This window comes from Plectropomus leopardus, chromosome 23 (genome assembly GCF_026936395.1).
Source record: "Plectropomus leopardus strain MGB_pleo_1.0 chromosome 23, ASM2693639v1, whole genome shotgun sequence".
Taxonomy (NCBI): Eukaryota; Metazoa; Chordata; class Actinopteri; order Perciformes; family Serranidae; genus Plectropomus; species Plectropomus leopardus.
In genome coordinates, this window is record NC_142198.1 from 9,812,652 (window position 1) to 9,832,951 (window position 20,300).

Below are 20,300 nucleotides of genomic sequence, written 5' to 3' on the forward strand. Positions count from 1 at the left end.
TGGTTAAATACATTGTATTTTCATATTCTCTAAGTCTGTGATTGGTGCTAACAGAACTTTGTATGCAGCAGTACCACTGTTGAATCCCAAATAAGTCTAAGACGAGTTCATCGTCTGGAGTTAAACTGACTCCAAACATAACTATCCAGGATAATGTGAGTTACATTCTTCAGCTGACCTAAAGATGTGCCTCTCATTCTTTTGGAGAAAGGAAAATGTTCTGGGCCGAGCTCCTACGCACGAGAGAGAGAGACGCGTGCACCTTATTGATTTTGAGGGTAAAATCGATACATTTCATTGTCTTGATTGGATTAACCGTTTCAAGTTCAACTTTTAATTGGATTTCTACTTTCTACAATGAGAGCTTATTTGAAAATCAATAGGCCAATCAATACCTCCATGTTCAGGAAGTTCAGCTGCAGAGCTGAAAATGGAGGAACGTGGCAGACACCTGCCACTGGCAACACACCCACATGACCCGCTGAAGTCTGCAAAATCTAATTATGGCTTTATGAACAGTGTAAAAAGAATACAATAAGAGTATTTTACTGCCTTGCAATGTAATCGGAGAGTCAAGTCAGTGAGAAGTTCCAATTTTCAATATGTAAAAAAGTGATTGGATTAATCTATGCACCATTTTATGGATACAGAAACCAAGTAACAACTAACAAATTGTTAATAGTCAAACATGTGGGATCTTTACTGAAGCACTAGATCACAAAAAGTCTTCTAAGCAAAGCATAATTGATGTTGAGGATGAACCTAATCACAAAATAATATTGAGTAGGATATAAGACCCATATGGGTAGAAATCTAAAATCATGCTGCACATAATATGTGATCCGATCATAAAATCTATCTCCCATCTCCGAGACTTAATCCTCGTCTCGGCTTGGCAAAATGGCAGCGGAACACGCCAAGCCACTAACTCCAATCCTAGACAGGTAAACAGCCTTGTATCTGAGAGCTAACTGCTCCAAGCATAGTTTATGTTTATCAAGCATGTGGCTAATTATTTCTTTTGTTCAGCCAGATGTCATCGACTATAAAAATAGCAGGTGGTCACTTATTTAATTAGTCCAGTTGACCAACCATTTCTATGGATTAAGAGCACATTTAACCCGGGCCGCTGCAGACTGCTATTATCTAGACAGGGCTCCTTAAATTTTACTATCCCAAAGCCCAAACTCGCTAATTAAATTTCACCCCAGGCTCATTTTACACATACTGATGTGTTTGTGTTAATATATTTTATTACAAAAACAAGCTTGAATATTAGTTCTTAAAACAATGAAGGCTGAAATTATACCAAGACTATATATTATGTGTCTCTTTTATTTATTTATTTATCTGTATAGAATTTTAAATCTTTAGAGATATTGTAAAGCACCTTGATTAAGATCAAGCATTCGAAACAACATATAATTGACAACATCTATGTTTTGTATTATTTGACGCTGATTTTTTTGGGCGCCTAAAAGTGTTGTCAGATCATGATGTGAGGGGTCCTTGAAAAAAAAGGAGGTATATTTAATATCACTGATATGTTATATGTTAATATAAAGACAAACTGCAGTGATTTAGATATTAGCATTTAAGCAGAATGGTTTATTAAACTGCCTCAGACAACAAGTGATTTTTTTTCTTGTGGCTAACTCTAAAAAAATGTTGCATAACAAAAACAATCTTGTTTCTCATCACTGAATTCGTATGTGATGGCCTTGTTGGGACTTGAAACAAATTAATGTCTTGGCCAAGCCGGTTGGGGTTGCTGAGGGCAGTAAAATGTGTGTGCGTATGGGTGTGTGTTCAGTGTATTTTTAAAACATGCAACCATTTTAGACAGCACACATAGATTAGGACATGTTCACGGATAATGCACACATTACACACGCCTCACTGAGACTTAAGAAAAGTTCAGAACAATGACCATTTGGCTGGAGACACATTGTACTGTGAGAATCAACAGCAGTTGAACCATTGAGGCAGTCTGACTTTAAAGCTGCAGAGTCACATATTTAATGCAAAATTTGCTGAAATTTAAAAAAAAAAAAAAAAGGTTTCGTCTTTTTGTTTAAAGTGAATATCATGGTGTTCAAGGCAGAAATTGTTCAATTTATGTCAATTTGTTAAAGCATATCTAAAGTAAGCCTTAAGTCTACTTATTTGTTAGTCTAGGATCGCCACTGCATTTCATTACCTATATTTTTATCGTCACTTCAAATGCTAGCCAGCTTGTTCAGGTGAATATTAAACAGCTGATTTCTCTTGGGAAAATGTAATTTTATCTTATCTTATATTGGAGGTATTTGCTGAATAAAAGTCCTGACTGTGTTGAACAGGTCACCGGGATCAAGCTTGTCATGTCTGACTGTGGGCCTCTGTGTCATCACATTACACATTTTATGGCCCATTACATCACTTAACAGACAAAGGGAAGCAATTTGTCTGCAGTCTCTGAATACGCTCCATCTACTTCTATTTAGATGGTGCTCTTCAAAAGTAATGTTCTTCTCACCCGCTGTTATATCTAGCTTTCAAGACATGAAAGAGCGTCTTTGCTCATTTGGACAGATGGTGGATATGATGCCCTGAAACTGACAATATATGGGGTCAAGCCTATAGTTATCGCATCAAAAGACTACCTTACTGAAAAAGGACATTCATTTGAAGATATTATGAAAACAGAATCTGGTTGCCTGTTAACTAAGCAGCGCTAGATTAGCTAGCTAATTTAGGTTTTTTTTAAGCTCTCGAGCTAAAATGCTCACTGTTACATTGGTTTTAACAGTGATTCCACACTAGTCGTACAATATATGAATAATTATCTGCACTGACTGGTGTAGTTTTATGATTAAAGTTAATTTTCGCTATGAAGCAAGCAGAAAAGGCTGGTGCTCAGTGTGTTTAGACACCAGAGTTTTTGGCTAAGCTTGCTAACATTATCCACACAGCCTCTCAAAATACGGTAAATGGTAATATGATAAAATACAATCTTCAGATGCAGCAAAAGGTTACTGAACAGCGAGATGGAAAAGAAGAAAATAATCTGATCAAACTTATCCAGACTCTAATTTATTAGAATATGAATATCTATATAGTTAATATAATCACAATACAATTTTCTAACATTGTCATAATCTGTCTATACATAAAGAAATTCATAACATATTTATGGTATATAATTTAATTCACAAAATGGAACTGTATCAGTGTTTGAGGTCTGAATAAAAAAAAATAAATAAAGCTAAAACACATTCTAAAAACAGCATGTACAATGTGAACAAAACTGCACAGGCCCAAACGAAGCGCCCTGTGTGGCGCCAGATAACAGCTGTGAGGTGCTCACACCTCCACTCTCTTACAGCTCTTGATTCAAATCAAATGAACTCAAGCCTGTGTGTTATTCTGTTTCTAACAACATGAGATGTTGAGGCTGACATGTTGTTAATAGAAGATTTACTGTAAAACTATACACAGCAGCTACAGTAGCGTTAATCTTGGCTGAAGTTACTTAAATATTGACAGATGTTTAAGTCCGGTAATCACTGGTCAGTGAGTAATAAGTAAAACTCATCCACCCAGTTCACATAACTAACAACAAATATCATATTGTCACCACTGTTGTAATAATATGGATGGCTTCACTTAAACACAATGCTTATTGCTTTCAAAAATTATTTGTAAAAGAAACTGAATATCATCTATAGGCGCCTATTATTTTAATGCCAATCACACACATTTGCCCACCAATCAACTCACCACCAAACAGAATAAAAAAGCAGAAATAAAAAAAAAATTCACACAAACATCCAAGAACCTGAATCGGAGTTATAAAAACCACTGAGCAAAGTTATCAACACACACTCATGCAAATGCGACCATTCTGAATTAAGATATAAATAAAACAGATACACATAAAATACAATACCTTTAAGTGGAGACTTTCTTACAGGAGTACCATTGATGCAGTAAAACAGTGTGATGCAGTGTGCTCGTGTGAAAATCAGTGCATAATATTGACCGCTACCTTCAGAAATTTGGTGAAACATGCATTTACTGAATGCTTGCTAACTATTGCAACATTTCCCCAGGTCTTTGGCTTGTATGGAGACCAACATGATGATAATGTACCGTGAGAGTGAAAAGAAGACCTAGAAAGGCACTTAAAACTACTTGGGTATTGTTATATTTCCCACACATGGCAAGCTTTGTTTACGTAGAGGTTTAGCTATGGGTTTGCCAAGTATTACACACAATGACAACCACACTAAGCCAGAATAATTATGCACTGAATCATCTCCTTTTTAAGTTTCCTGTTAAAGAATTCAGTAAAATCTCAAAACAGTACCATATCGTCACAGCAAAACCACCATAAATAAATCAGTGTTTCAGTGTTGTGTCAACTTAACTAGCTGTACTCTAAGTCACCACATGATTAATCTGCTAGTTTTTGTATTACTGATAAAGATACGCATTTATAAAGCCACTTGGTCAGACACATTTAAGACCTACCTATGACAGCTACAGCACTAAAAGGCTAAGTATAAAACACAAATTTTACTTTCAAGAGTAAAAAATGAAAGACATGTTTAAAAGTGATTTGTGCCAATGCATTGTAAGTGCTATGGTTGACAGAGCAGACTTTAGCTTAACAGATCGATCTAAAGGAATAGTTTGACATTTTGGGACTTACACAAATTAGCTTTCTTGATTAGAGTAAGATGAGACGATGGATTTCAGGGAGGCCATGGCGCCACTGTCGAGAAAGCGAAAAAGTGTATTTCCCAACATGTCAAACTGTTCTTTTAAGATAAACATAGTGATATAAGTTATCTTTGAGGATAGTATGTGACACTCACACCTCTTCAATAAGGATTTCACAACAGGTTATGATCAGGTCATGATATTAACTTGCTGCGAAATCTTTGTTATACTCACAGAAAGAAAATGATTATACAGCAGGTTTGACTACGACATATACAGCCTAAGATTTATAGTATAAACTGGTTTGTAATTTTGGATTTTTACCAAAGCATTAAGTGTGAACTGTCTGCTTTCTACTACGCATCTTCAAACCCGGCCAATCACTTGTCATAAAAATACTACATATCAATGTTCAAGTTATAAACTTTGTTCTGTGGTCATGCTTCCGAAATTATCACTTCATAGATTAAAAAGTTCATAGAACAATGCACAAAACATTCAAGAATAATCAAATCCTCACCAATTAAAGGAATGCAAGTGACACCAGTTCCCTTCACTATTCACATGGAATCATGATGGACGATCTCCAACCATAAAACATGAAAACATAAATGCTTCTCATGCATGACAAATAAAAAGGACATATTTAAAAGAAACAAGGCACAAACTTTATACAAAAAATGCCTTTCTAATAGACACACTGGTTCTGTCTGTAGCTGATTAAAGGTCAGTAGTAAAGGCTCTTTGTTAAAGTAACCTGAGAGGGGTCCCTTTTGCAGTTTTCAGGTGAAGACTTCCATCCTTCCGATTCAATTAGCCATTGAAAGTGGTTTCCAAACGCTAAAAGTAGCAGTCACAGTGAGTAAAAAAGCAACATTTTCCCATCACTCCCTTAGGTGTTTCTTGACCCTGTTTACTGCCAGTCTGGGCCTTGTAGAGAAAGGCAAAAAAAAAAAAGAAAGAAAGAAAAAAAAGCTTATAGTATCCACAAACCAAGACTGCTGCCCAGCTCCCATAGCACAAAAGAGGACGGTGAAGGCGCGCAGATGGATTCTTAAGTGTGTTTACAGTGTTTCATCAAGGCAGCCCCTACCATCTGTGCAGGCAGGAGGTACTGTAGTGCCACCAACCTACACGTGGGTGCGGAAGTGGTGGCTGGCTTGGATCGGCTGCCTGCTTCGGAGTGGGATGAGCCACAGGAGTTTCCAGCGAGTGCCGCAAACTTCAGCTAGCGCCCACTGCCAAGATTTCTTTGAGCCATATCTGAAAAGGAGACGTAAAAAGGTTTCAAAATTCATGTCCAAAATTAGTTAGACTGATACCACTTTGATTTCTCTGATCACAATGAAGCTGGAGCTCGCAGACAGATAGCTTAGCTGGGTTTATCTTAGTTTAGGTTAGCGAGCTTTGTCTGGAGGTAACAAAATCAGCCTTCAAATCAACACATAATAGTAGAAAATGTGAAATGGTGCTGTGCAAATGCTGTCTCAATTGGTTATATTTTTGCCACCTCAAGAAAGGACCACCTAAAAAAATCAATATCAGTTTACGTCTACGCTATATTTACAATATTTTAACCCCTTTGCCTTGCCGCCAGACCGCTCTTTCTGACAGGAAACAGAAGTGGTTATCTCAAAGCCACCAGACTTGATTAATAAAACCAGTAACTTTACTTCTTAAACCATGGGAGTTGCTGGTCAGCTGTCTTGATGGGTTAGTGTATAGAGTATACATAGCCATCATTGCAACTGATTTTGTTTATTTTTTACATGGCTAATATTTTATGCTGATGTTCATAGCAAGAAATTGTTCAGCTTGTGCCTGCAGATTTATTTTATCAAAGACACTAGCAAAACAAAGTACATAAAATACCACCATGTTTATATGTTGTTGATTTGCCAATTTCACGTATCTCCCCAGTGGAAGTCAATTGCCAGTTGTCTACTCGGAAGTGACTGCTGTTGTTAGAGTGACGTCACAGTGATTCGCTGACAAAACTCCAGGAAGTCACAATGCCCAGCTAAGAAACAGTCCAGCACATAATCCCTCATAAAACAAAAAGCCTGGGTTTTTACACTGTGTAAATAAAACAAACAAGAGAGGACATTTAAAGTGAGCTTTAAAGTGATGGTAGGTGTATTTTTTTTTACATTTGGATAGAGGCAGGCAAACTATTTCCCCACATCCACTCCTTAAGCTAAGCTAAGCGGCTGCTGACTCCAGCTTCACTTTGAACAGACAGACATGACAGTGGTATTGATCCTCTGAGCGAACTCACTGCAAGAAAGCAAATAAGTGGGGAAACAGGACAAACAGAGTGAAACTGACTCACATTTCATTTGAGAACTGAGCCATTTTCTCAATGGTGGTAGTGTCCTGTAAGAAAGGAAAAGGAGAGGACAATGCAAAATGAGAGGATAATTTCCCCAAATAATCTCCATAAAAAATGATTTGGGACTTTGATTAAAGTGTCACATGGTAAGCCATTAGCAACGTTATTGTGTTTCTCTGTACTGTCGTTATCTACTGCTCCTGTGGACAGCTCCATCCATAAAAAAATGTCTCTCTAAATAACAGCTTGCTGTTTCCCACCTCATCATGGAGGCTAAGTATAGATGTTTCAAGACATTACAGCTCTGCCAAAATTCTTGATGAAAGCTCGTAGATGACTTTGGCTCGTAATAAAATGATGAGCAGAAGGCAACATACACACCACTTGCTTTGTCGTCGTCATTTGTGGCAGGGTATCAAATCCCCTGAAGATCAAATTACAAAGACACTTTTTCATTAGAGTATTTTGACTGATTTGCCTCTGTGAGCTGATATTTACAGCAGGGCCATGTGGTAGTGTGATATTAAGACTAAGTCAACTGCTCAGCCTACTGTTACCTTTACCTGTATTACAACATGCATAAGAGCTAAAATGCCTTTAAGTGTATATGTTTTTTATATTTTAATGAATGAGATTAAGGCTAAAGGACATGCATTTTTATACTGTATATTTGGGCTATGTCTTATGTATATTTGCCATCAAATTGAAAAATTAACTTGTTGTTTAATAGTGTCAAAGCGATTTTGAACATGCATCAACCTCTGTTATATGTTTGTATAGCACACATAATCTTGATCGGTGGTTTCTGTGTAATTGTGGACATACCTCCGACACAAGTGTGGACTAACATGCAATTACGGCCCGTATATAAGAACTGCGTCACTTTATGATTGTCCAATACGTCTTGAGAAAGATTCTTGATATTAAAATGTCAATACTACTTAAGTAAATCAATGCAGCGGTGATAAATGTGTGTAGGAATTCAATTTCTTCTTCGTATTAATGCAAATCTTGACAGCTGGCAGCTATATGCTGTCATTGACAGGACGTATAAACAGCCGTGTGCACACGCAGCCTAACCCCAGACTTTCTCGTGTTTCTTCTCTATTGATCACTCCATTACTGACACTGATTGTTTTATTTTGATGCATTGTGTCATTTGTCTGCAGCTTTGTGTGCTGCTCTATCATTTGCTAAATTGTTCTTGTACAGAGCTTGCTTATGCTTATCTTATAGATCTTACAAAGTGAAACTAAACTGTTACATTAGCTGCAGTCTATTAAGTGAAGAAGACATAATCGCATAAACATAATTACAGCAGCAAATGTAATTTGAAACAATATAATGAGTCATTACTGAGTACTCACAGAGAGGATGCCTGTTATCTGCGTGTAAAACAAGCTAGTCATGCCACCAAACATGACCAAACCCATGAGTGCTGAGACTCGCAGCAGAGCCAGTTCATGGCGTGTTGTAAACTTCTCCTGGCAGAAGAAAAAAGACAGAAGAACAACCCTTTGGTGTAATATCCTCAATTTTTTTATAACTTCAAATGATAGCGTAAGTATTTATTACAGTCACATAGCACTTTAAGATAACTAAATAAATACAGAGAATACTGCGACAGTATTGCAGTATACTGCAAACTTTAAGACATTACAAGTTCTAAGAACATTTTCTATCAACAGAGGATTTTATTTATAATTCTGTAGAATGTTACCTGATCTAGTCCTGTCAGTGGCTGGAAGTAATAGTACTGGCAGAAGTCCAGCACCAGGGTGAACAAACTGAGGACCTGAGCGTAGAAACAGAGCTGCAGGAAGAGCCAGTGGTTGTCTTCTCCCACACAGTTATTGATCCTGGAAAGGAATAAACAGGATTTAAGATATTACCCTGTATTATGTTTGTCAATTTTTAAAAAAAAAAAAAGAATTATATTTGCAGCAAAGCATTCTAAAATATATTTATTATATTAGATTTCTAATTTATTTATACCATCATAATAACTAAATAAATATCTACATACATAGAATGCGGGTCAGTATTTATCTTACATTCGTGCAAATGTGTGTGGCTCTGGAAAATGGCTCTTGACTTTGTAGCAACGTTACACCATAATCTATCCTCACTGTTCCCCTGCCATTTAATACACACATCACATCGTCTGTAAAATTTTATTTTTTTTCTCCGTGGATTTCTACCTTTAAACACAGTTTAATAGGTGTCTAATATAAGGATGGGAATGAATCAGATTTTATTAAAACTAACGCTATATCACTCAATTCTTTATTGTTTGCCCTCCTGATTCCTAATCAACTTTCTGTGTGGGGGAAAAAGTACGCCTACACAGGTTTTCAGCGTCACCTGTTTTATTATCTCTGAGTCCGAAAAGTCTAGAATGGAGTCAGAAAAAACATGCATGTGACGCAGTATGGTACAAATGTTATTATAACAAAGGATATCGACCCTTGGTAATGGAGTGTCAAATACATGGGCATCCTGGAATTTAAATTCCTTGTTGTGGGGAAAGATTTCAAGTAATTTTTCAATGATTCCACCCTTACTTGAAATTATAATTTCATAGACAATATAAGCAGCACTGTTGTCATCTTTCTTTGAAAAATGAAGCTATGCTCTGGACTGTTTCTTCCTCTCTGCAATGACTATGACTCCGTCTTGATGCGGCATAGACGCTTAAGTTTGACGTTATTGTTTTGCAATGTGCAACCGTCAAAAAAAAAAAAACATGCTTGTGTCGATTAGAGAAACTGATAAGCTGATAACAGTTCCAATATATCGGACAAAACAAAACTGGAAACAGTTCTTTGATCCTGTCTCTACTCTGATGTAAGGTAAGACCTTCATGTGCACGTATCCTTACCAAGGACAGTGGTGGTCCATTCTGCGCACACAGTGGCCACAACGACTGCAGTGGTGGGACCTTTTAGGTCTCATTAAGTTGCACTTATTGCACAACTCCCAGTGCTCTCGCTCTGTGACATAGATAAATTAGATGATTATTGGTTAATTCTGGTAGTTCTGGCATTGATAGCAGACATAGTGACACAGTAATAAGTTAATCAGACCTATTTACTGTGGTCTACGTGGCCACCAACTGCAATGAAAGTGCTTCAATTATTTAATATGAGGGACAAAACTAGTAGTGAATAAAATGCTACATTGACTGTGTTCAGTCCAGTTAAAGATTTAAGGCTGAACAGCACAATCTGACACACTGGAATCTGCATCCATACCAGAGTGAGGTATGTGGGGGTCCACAGGAAGACGGCCAGGATCTGCTGTGGAAGCTCTGAATAGGGCTGCTATGCAGAGTGCTGATGCTATGTAATAACCTGAGGAGATATACAGTTTTTATGTGTGATCCATGCAGCTTTGCCAGAAATTCCAATGACTTCTTTCAATGGTCCCTCTCCAACAGTGCGTCAACAAAGGAGGAGAACAAGGATACTCACAAACAACTATAGCCCAGGGGATGTGTCCCTCGTTGTAATGAGGATGTAGAACCAGTTTGGGGATGAAGAAAGTGTTGTAGAGCCAGATCCCAAACACCACGCTGATACACAGCCAGCCCATGGGGTCCACAACAAAGTGCAGGCGAAGCTTCATGGCTGCTGAAACTCCGAGGGAAACCTACAGTGTGCCCCAACACACCGACAGATGCAAATATCCATTTGATGATTGAAAAGAACATGTTTTCCTGTGACTTCTCTATCATTTCTTTGTGGAAGCCTATTGTACCATCATCATCTTTGCATCACAAAGCTGTGACTTTGCCTTAAAAACTGTTACATGACAGTGAAAGATATTATCTACAGAGGGATGACCAACAGCCTGTGGTGTCATGTGTCATGTATCTGTATTTGAGTTGATATTTTTCTCTCCACTTTTACTTTTATGAGGGAAAAAGGGTAAGGCCTGCACACTTACTCCATGCCATACAAAGTTTATTGAAGACAACGTTTCGATCCTGCCTGGATCTTTGTCAGATCAAAAAATAAGCATGCAGGCGTTAACCTTTTTCTCTCATGAAAGTTGTTTTTTGTTAGCCTTGGACCTGCGTGATGTGCATTTAACTATTCTTTTCTCACTTTTATTTTTACTCCACTACATTGCCCCCCAAGCATCTTGTTTAGTTACTACAAAATTGGGAAGGAAGGGAGGAAGGAAGAAAGCGAGGTGCAAATAAATAAAGAAATGGGACAGACAAAAAAAATTATAATTGTTAATTAAATCCTTTAAATTGTACAAAAAAGACCAGTTTTTCCTTTAAATGAATAACTGGCTGAATTTTAAGGTGATGTCCGTACAAAAAAGTAAATGCAATACTTGTAGAAATTCTAACTGCTGTTTTATCACTGACATTTACTTATACGCTTATTACTTATTTAATCTAATACAATTACTTTTGATACTTAAGGAAAGTAAATGTCAAATACTTTAAGACTTTTGGTCCAGATAATATGTGCTAGATTTTAGGTGTTATGCTGACTTTTTCATAAAAACTAGGTACACTTGTACAGTGTGTGTTTTATTATTTTATTTTATTTATGAATATCATATTAAGTGACTTTAACTCATACCAAAAAGTCATTTTTTGGTGAAATTTATGAACTTTTACTCAAGTACAGCTTTCAGGTACTTCATCCAACCCAGCAAACAGGAAAATAATATATCTAAAATACCATAATCTGGCCTGTACTGAGGTCATGTTTTCTAAAATGGGTCATAAGAAGAAACCTCAACACAGGCCTACTATTGCTGCTACGGTGCTATAAAGCAGGTGCATATAAACAAAACCAACCTTACCTTGCAATACATTTCAACATTAGCATCATCTGCTAATCTATCCCAGTCTAAATAACCATAAGCAGTCCTCATAGACCTGATAGTCTGCGTTAAAATCCTTATTATTACCAAACCTCGCTTGCTCCATCATTCATACCATTGATACCACTGACAGCCGCGATGGGCTTGGCTCTGTAGCCTCACTGTGTTAGCTAACATCACCGGGCTAACGTTATGAAATTTACTCACGTTCACATAGAAATTATATTATTCAACGCGTTCAGCGCTAGTTATGGTTTCCTACGTTACAATGAAAAGATACATACTTTTAGTTGCTGTCCTATTCAGCGCACGTATCAGTGAAACTGGCTACTTCCTCATCCGAGCCTCTGTGGGCTGGACAGGAGCGGAGCTGCTACCTGACGTAAAAAAACAGACACGTTTCCGGTAGGCTTGGCTTTAAAAAATAAAAGACTTTTTGAAGGGACTAAATTCTAACGATGCATCATAGATTGGATGTAAATATATACATTTGTAAATAAAATCTTTATATACATTTAATGTGATACATGTACATATCCAATAATAGCAAGTAGCTCTCTTCCTTTGGGCAGATGTACGTGCCACTAAAAAGTGAATGACTTTTAGAAAACTGAATTTGAATTACATATTTTGATATTGAAATAGGGAAAAAATGAATTTCTAGTTTCTAGTGGCACATACTATTGCACCTACTTTTCGAGGGCTGACTTTGGTACATTGCATTTTATTTGACCAGAATTAGTTTAATTTCCTGTGTATAAAGAAACCATGAAAAACAAACAAACACTGTAAAGACATTGTCAGTTGGCGGGAAAATAGTATGACAACTAATCAATAAACAAAATTTCCCAGTCGGACTTCTGAAAATGGTATATCATTGTCTGATAAAGTTCACGTAGGCTGTAACCGTGGTGTTTTGCATCTGGTGGTTGCTGCAAGTGTCCAGATTCTTCAGCAAATTAATACTATTTTGACGGGAGTTGACGAATGGTGATTCTGATTTAATTGCCGACTTCCTAGGCTTTTATTTGAACGACAACATTTGAGTTTCGTTTTCTGTCCCGGTTTGTCTATTGCAGCTTGATGCATCTCTCGAGCACAGGTGGGCGGTGGACTGGTTTGGAGCGCAGTGCACCAGTGACAACAGAGAAAACACTCTGCTGCTGCCCTCTGGTGAAACATGATTACTACACGTAGAGGCAGTGTGCTCCGTTCACTTCTGTATTTTTTTAAAGATATTTGTAAATGCACTTTTTAGTGTTAATGCTTTAAAATGATAACAACATATAATATTGTAATTATTTATTATATTTTATTTTTTATCAAATTAAACGGATGGTGAATTCACGTGACATGCCAGTGACGTCATTCAAGTTCCGCTAGCATTAGCGGCCGGTGTTTGTTGACAGCAACGCCGCCTAGCATAAGGCTACTGTGATAGTTTCACCATATTGTCGGGCAAAATGGCATCATCTAACTCATACAAACTAAGATGCTCCATCCCGGGACATGAAATGGACGTTAGGGGACTCGCAGGTGCTGTTTTTCCAGAGGGCGCTTTTGTGTCTGTGTCAAGAGACCGAACCGGAAGAGTCTGGGTTCCAAACTCAAGGTAGCTAACATTAGCCTTCTACATTGGCAAGGATTTATTTTGGATTATAAGTATTCCTGTTGTCAGGAAATGTGCCCGCTAAAGAAGCAAACCAATCAAAACCCCAGCGAAGTTACTTACTAGTAATAAAGTCGCGTCAGGGTTTGTAACGTTGGCTAAGTTAACGTTAGCTTGTAATCGCTTTGCTAACGTTTACTCAAATTAGCTTTGTCATTCATTCAGCTACAACTGCCAATGTACACAGCGCGGATGATCGATTCCGTTCAAAGTCAGACAGATCTAGATTTTTTCATGTCTTTTGTCTGTCAGTGAATTATTGACCTTTTTTGCTACTATCAGCCAGCTAAATTGTCAACCACTTGTTCCCGTACAAGTATCTCCGTTCACTTCACATGTCTTTGCTCTCTCTCCTTCTCTCATCAGTCCAGACAATGGTTTCACAGAGATGCACAGTATCGCTGGCCACTCCAATTTTGTGTCCTGTGTATGCATCATTGCACCCAGTGAAACATATCCTCGAGGACTTATTGCCACTGGTGGAAATGATAATAACATATGTGTTTTCACACTGGACCAATCAAAGCCCCTGTTCACACTCACGGGTCACAAAAACACAGGTGAGTTGTGGCTCACTGTACACTCCCACGATAATTACATTGTAATTAGCGTCTGATTTGCCATTATGTCAAACATCTCCACAGTTTCTTTGGTTCTAGTTGTCTGACCTGCTGACCTGCTATCTCCACAGTTTGCGCTCTGTCCTCCGGGAAGTTTGGGACGCTTTTGAGTGGCTCCTGGGACACCACAGCCAAAGTGTGGCTCAATGAGAAGTGCATGATGACCCTGCAGGTATGCTGAAACCTCAGTGATGTTGGTGAAGTCTTGTAGGAGGAGTGTATTCTCTGACACTGACTGTGACATTGCACTTTTGCAACATGTCTTAAAAATTAATTTAATTGTTTCAACTGTAATAAGCAAATATATTTTAGAGTGGTGTGACAGAGCAAAATCTCTGCATGTAAATTTTCCTACAGGGACATTCTGCAGCAGTGTGGGCAGTAGTCATTCTACCTGAACAAGGCCTTATGCTCTCTGGATCAGCAGATAAGACCATTAAGCTTTGGAAAGCTGGCCGCTGTGAGAAGACGTTTACAGGTGGGCAGTTGACATAACTAACCTTTATTTTTTGTCTGGTTTCATATTAGGTCTATGGGCAGATAAAAGTGACTGTGGCTGTTGATAAAATAGGATTGTTGAGAAAGTTTTTCAGTGAGTGCCCTGGCTGAATTTCTTTCTTAATTGCACCTTTTTAACTATGGTGATTGTAAACATTTTACCCTCAACCTTTTTTTTTAAAAGCTGATTTTAGCTAACAAAACGTATGGAGTGAGATCAAAATAAATTAATTAAATTGTCAGATGAAACATTTCAAATTCTGTCATTATTTTGACTAATAATGTTACTCTATTCAGACACAGTAATAACTTTTGTCCGGGGTTCCGGGGTCATTGAGATTTAAGTCCATGATTACAACCCAAGCTGTTTTTCTTCCACTTTAGGTCATGAGGACTGTGTACGGGGACTAGCAGTGATCAGCAGCACTGAGTTCTTCTCCTGCAGCAATGACACAAGTATTAGAAGGTGGCTGATAACAGGCGAATGCACACAGGTCTATTACAGCCACACAAACTACATCTACAGTTTAGCTGTCTTCCCCAATGGCCAAGGTTTGTTCATTCATATTGCTGTTTAAATGCTTATGAAAGAGCTGGATGAAAGACTTGTGATGTGTAATGATCTGTTGCTGCTTGATCATTTATTGAATCAGCATGCATATGTTTTCTCGCTGATTGTAGCTCTAAGCTGGCTCACTCTGACCTGATGCTTTTCCCTTTAGATTTCATAAGCACAGGAGAGGACAGGACTTTGAGGATATGGAGAAAGGGAGAGTGCTCTCAGACCATCCGTCTGCCTGCCCAGTCTGTCTGGTGCTGCTGTATTCTACCTAATGGGGATATCGCAGTTGGTGCCAGGTAAGGACTGCGTTTTGTCCATCGCACCACAAATATTTAATCACCTTTTCCACTATTTTTCACTGCTTTCATTTCTAACTTCATTTTGATATCACTTTGATAACGTGAGTAGTTTTGGGGCTAACCCATATGCTGCTCTTCTGCCCACAGTGATGGCATTATCCGTGTGTTTACGGAAGCTGAAGACCGCATGGCGAGCGCAGAGGACCTGCAGGCTTTTGAGGATGAGCTCTCCAAAGCTACTATCGACCCCAAAACAGGTGATCTTGGAGACATAAAAATAGAGGACCTGCCTGGAAGGGAACACCTTAATGAGCCTGGTAAGAATATGCATGATCAAAACTCAAGATTACTTTGTTTGTCCGTAAGCAAATTTGTCTTTGACATAAAGGCTGCCACATAAGAATACATGTGTAGCGCAAAAATAGGCGTAAAGTGCATTTTACAGACAAGTGCAGATATATAGTGAATTCAGATACATGAAACACTGCCCCTCATTTTACACTCACAGATAGAGGCATAACGATGATGATGATGTTTTTACCCCTGAAACATCTACCCCATTGAATCAGTTCATATTGTAAATACAGGACATGAGAGGGGTTTGCAATGATTTTCTTTGCTTTTTTAAATTAAAATCATTTCAAAGAGCACTTGGACAGTGGGGTGTTCCCTCAGTCCCATCACTTTCATGGCAATGCAATAGACTGACATTTATTTAAATCACTATCTCTGGTGTTTCTGTCTTATACGTTATGCACCTAAAATAGGAGAATTCTATCTGATTTGTCTACGTATTTCCTCCAGGGAATCGTGATGGACAGACGCGTCTGATTAAAGACGGACAAAAGGTGGAGGCATATCAGTGGAGCGTCAGTGACGGCCGCTGGATGAAAATTGGAGATGTGGTTGGAGGTTCAAACCAACAGACCTCCAAGAGTGTGATATATGAAGGAAAGGTAAGAGCAAAAGCTGATTGACAAGGCAAAGTACACATGTATGTATGAAAACAGTTATTAATGACCCCTGATCTCCCCTCAGGAATATGACTACGTCTTCACCATCGATGTGAATGAGGGAGGGCCGTCCATGAAGCTGCCTTACAACGTGTCAGAGGACCCCTGGCTGACAGCGCACAACTTTTTGCAGAAGAATGACCTCAGCCCAATGTTCCTCGACCAGGTTGCCAATTTTATAATCAAGAACACTAAAGGGCATGTGGTGGGACCAGCTCAGCCAGCTGGTGGTGACCCATTCACTGGTGAGGCCAAATACATACTTGTCTTTTTTACTTTTGGAAACAGTCTGTGTCTTATGTACTCTTAATATTTTCATTGCAGTATTTAAAGGTTATTAGACTGAATGCATATTTTCCTAAAGGCATTTTGTGTGTCTATCTGACAGGAGGAGCTCGATATATTCCCGGGGCTTCCGATGGTAGGGAAGGTTTTGGAGCTGATCCCTTCACAGGTACAGTAATTATAATTAAAGGTTTTTTTCACAATATGAACATCACCAGAGATGGTCTTTTCACAGCTTTTTTTTTTTTTTAATCTCTCCACACAGGCTCCGGTCGCTACATCCCCGGGTCTGGGCCAAACCCAAGCGCACCTGTTGGTGTGGCAGATCCCTTCACAGGTGAGATACTTACTGATGGAACCTCTGAATTATGGACAAATCAGTTTAACTGTTCTATGGTAGATGAATGTACACATTTCTCCTTTCTTTAATGTTGACTGTTTCACTCTTTGGATCATACTCTTTCCTACTCTGCAGGAGGAGGTGCCTACTCCTCAGCAGCCCTCAGACAGACAGCAACCAACATCTACTTCCCCAAGACCGATGGTGTGACCTTTGAGCAGGCCAATTCCTTGCAGATCATTGGTGAGTTTCAAGTATGGGTCTGATGATGTGCTTTGAACCTACATGTATGAATTGTGAATTACAAAACATTTCTTAGAATGTGTTGATGGAGTTTGAGTGTCTGGACACTTAGATTATGTCTATATAATATGATTTAAAGGCCCTAAAAACCTTTTTTCTCTATCAACTTTTTACTGAGTGATAGGATCCTATCAGCCAGTCAGTTCAATTTATTCACAAAAAAAGATAAAATTCAAGCACAGGGACGCCCTGTAGCTCAGTTGCTAACGCTTAAAACTGTCTTGTCAATAAAGGCAGAAAGCCCGAAAAAATGATCTTAATGCGACACTCAAATATGTCTGAAGAACTAAACTACCCTAACCAATAAATGGTCCAAAGACATTTATTTCATTACTCCACACATTGGTCAAATAGGTGATACATGGCAAGTTGAAATAAAAGTACAATTTAAATAGATTTGAAAGTGGAGAAACTAGTTTATAGTCTCCAGCTGATTGGAGTATCTTTTTGATATAGATAATAGCATTTCTGTTGGGTCATTAATATCATTCCTCTGCAAACCTCATTTAAGCTTGTTAAGTAGAATTTCTTTTCTAGTCTGATTTTACAAGTACATAACATTATTTTCTGCCAGAGTATGAATAGTTTTGATGATGTCATATTAGAAACTACGTATTTATTTATTTATATACCATACTCTTTTCACTGGTTTAAGTGGTTTGGTTAGGAAAATATGATCCAGAAATATTTAAATCCAAATCTGATCACAGTTGGTGGGTAGTTTTAGAGCTGTCAACAGTATCTGATCAGGCCTCCACAGTCTAAAATTTGATCACACCACCGCAGTCCCAATGAAGCTGAATAACTTTTTTAAGTGTTAAATTCTTAATACTTAGTCACGAGTATTTCTCTTTTTAAGCTTAAGATTTTAAACCAAATTTCCAGGGGCTGTATTTTTCCCCTTATTCATTAAAGCTTCCTTACTGTGTCTGACTCAGTGATTTGTTGTGTCCTCACCAGCCAAGGTAAAGGAGCTGAATGGAGGTGCCCCTCAGGAGCACAAGCTTTCTGAAGAAATTCTGGAAAGCCTTCAGAGGCTGCTGGCATCCGTCTCTGAGCCCAACTCCCACATGTCTCCCCCGACCATCCAGGAGATCAACCTGCTATGGAAGGCCTCTCACTGGCCTGAAGGTACAACAGCATTCCAAGCCAATTTCTGATTCATTTTTGTGGGTTGATTTTATGGTTTCTGCTAAGTAGTTATCAGAAATGGAAAGATGGACATGATTTAAGGTTCCTCAGTTCATTACCGTTCACTAACCAAACCCTTTTCTTCCCCCCTGGACTTTAGACATCGTGTTTCCTATCCTGGACATTATGAGGCTGGCAGTGCGCCACCCGCAGGTTAACGAGACACTCTGTGGAGAGGCAGAGGGAGTCCAGCTGTGCAACCACCTGCTGAGCCTGATGAGGCCTGAGGGACGTCCTGCCAACCAGATGCTGGCGCTTCGGACTCTGTGTAACTGCTTTAGTGGCAGGCACGGCCGAGCCCTCCTCATGGCCCAGCGTGAAACGGTGCTATCGCGCGCTGCCGACCTGGCCACAGTGTGCAATAAGAACATCCACATTGCCCTGGCCACTCTGGTGCTTAACTACGCTGGCTGCCTGCACAGCCAACCCGATCTAGAGGCCAAGGCCCAGTGCCTTTCTGTGGCCAGCAGAGCTCTGGAGACGGTACAAGACAAGGAGGCTGTGTTTAGGCTGCTAGTGGCCTTGGGAACCACTGTGGCCTCAGACCAGACAGCCCAGGACCTGGCTCGCTCCCTGGGGGTCAACTCTCAGATTTCCAAGTACTCATCAGTGTCTGATCCATCAAAGGTGGCCGAGTGTTGCCAGCTGGTTTTAAAAGAACTACAATGATGTGAATAATTAGAAAAAAAGAGCACTTGTTTCTTACTATCACTCTGTTCTGCATAATTGGTTGTGGTGGAGACTTAAATACTTGTATGGTCTGCAATAAAAAGGACAAATTAAATCTATGCATATACTTAGCCTGTGTTTTTATTGTTACACCACCTCTCCAAAGCCTCTTGACTAATTTATTGGATAAATGTAGGGTGAATGCATGTAATTATGGCTTATATATGTGCATGAAATATTAATACACTGTTTAAAATTAAATGGCATTTTCACTTCAACTGAGAGCAATAACTAGCTGTAGTACTCCAGTGGTTTATTAACTATTAAAACAAGTCTGAAGCCTGTAAATGTTCTCCCCTTGTTTGTGGGACAACAGTTACTGTAGAAACAGTTTGTTTTAGGGACTGTTATTTATCAGAAGAGAAGATTGGTTGGGGTGTAATTTTTAAAAAAAAATTTTTCGGGCCCTTCTCAAAGCATTTTTCCTTGAGCCTCCATGAGTCACTTGGGGGAAATGAATAACCCCCCCCTCCAAAAAAATGAGCTGTTTATAGATTTTAGATTTTAAAAACTTACCCTTTATTCTGAGAACAGTAGCACCTGCTAAATATAAATGGACAGACCAGACTCTTGATGGTGAGACACGGGATACTGTATTTACTCTTCCTTAAAAATATGAGCTGCTCAACAATGCTTTTTAAAAACGTACAGATATTATTCAATACATTATATTATTTATAGATACATTCCTGATTTCCAGTTGCATCTCCAAAGTCATATCAAGAGCATTTCACTCAAAGAATCGGATTTGTTACTAATATTGAAAAATCTTTTTTTTCCCATAGTGAGCAATTTGATTTTAGCTAAATTTTCCAAACAGAACTTTTTTAAAAAGATATTGCCTTCACATACCACTTTTAAAAAAGCAAGATATATATCTTCAAACAATATCAGTTTTAAAATA

General features: G+C 38.6%; 2 protein-coding genes across 3 annotated transcripts; one reads left to right on the forward strand and one right to left on the reverse strand.

Annotated features, from left to right (window-relative positions):
- Nucleotides 1–3,053: 3,053 nt before the first annotated feature.
- zdhhc21 (zDHHC palmitoyltransferase 21) lies at nucleotides 3,054–12,262 on the reverse strand. Of its 2 annotated transcripts, XM_042511819.2 has the most exons (9): nucleotides 12,172–12,262; nucleotides 10,513–10,690; nucleotides 10,294–10,392; nucleotides 9,921–10,032; nucleotides 8,760–8,898; nucleotides 8,407–8,523; nucleotides 7,040–7,083; nucleotides 5,801–5,970; nucleotides 3,054–5,637 (listed from the first exon to the last, which is right to left on the reverse strand). In XM_042511819.2, exons 2-8 carry the CDS (start codon nucleotides 10,664–10,666, stop codon nucleotides 5,838–5,840), a joined length of 798 nt encoding a protein of 265 aa, XP_042367753.2. In that variant the 5' UTR covers nucleotides 10,667–10,690; nucleotides 12,172–12,262; the 3' UTR covers nucleotides 3,054–5,637; nucleotides 5,801–5,837. The 2 variants fall into 2 exon arrangements, with proteins under 2 accessions (XP_042367753.2, XP_042367752.2); XM_042511818.2 differs by having other exon boundaries at nucleotides 3,054–5,970.
- A 991-nt stretch (nucleotides 12,263–13,253) lies between these two features.
- Nucleotides 13,254–19,455, forward strand: plaa (phospholipase A2-activating protein). The gene is made up of 14 exons (XM_042512193.2): nucleotides 13,254–13,499; nucleotides 13,923–14,116; nucleotides 14,248–14,348; nucleotides 14,534–14,654; nucleotides 15,059–15,226; nucleotides 15,397–15,532; nucleotides 15,683–15,852; nucleotides 16,340–16,491; nucleotides 16,574–16,793; nucleotides 16,937–17,002; nucleotides 17,099–17,170; nucleotides 17,309–17,416; nucleotides 18,437–18,607; nucleotides 18,768–19,455. The coding sequence occupies exons 1-14, from the start codon at nucleotides 13,351–13,353 to the stop codon at nucleotides 19,334–19,336; spliced, it is 2,397 nt and encodes a 798-aa protein (XP_042368127.1). The 5' UTR covers nucleotides 13,254–13,350; the 3' UTR covers nucleotides 19,337–19,455.
- The last annotated feature ends 845 nt before the right edge of the window (nucleotides 19,456–20,300 follow it).

Coding starts and splice junctions, on each gene's coding strand:
- zdhhc21 (XM_042511819.2), bottom strand. CDS start 10,666: ATGAAGCTTCGCCTGCACTTTGTTGTGGACCCCATGGGCTGGCTGTGT. Junction 8,899..9,920: donor ATGGACCACCACTGTCCTTG/GTAAGGATACGT, acceptor ATTCCTTTCCAG/GATCAATAACTGTGTGGGAG. Junction 5,971..7,039: donor GCTCAGTTCTCAAATGAAAT/GTGAGTCAGTTT, acceptor TCTCCTTTTCAG/ATATGGCTCAAAGAAATCTT.
- plaa (XM_042512193.2), top strand. CDS start 13,351: ATGGCATCATCTAACTCATACAAACTAAGATGCTCCATCCCGGGACAT. Junction 14,117..14,247: donor CACGGGTCACAAAAACACAG/GTGAGTTGTGGC, acceptor CTATCTCCACAG/TTTGCGCTCTGTCCTCCGGG. Junction 15,853..16,339: donor GGAACACCTTAATGAGCCTG/GTAAGAATATGC, acceptor TATTTCCTCCAG/GGAATCGTGATGGACAGACG.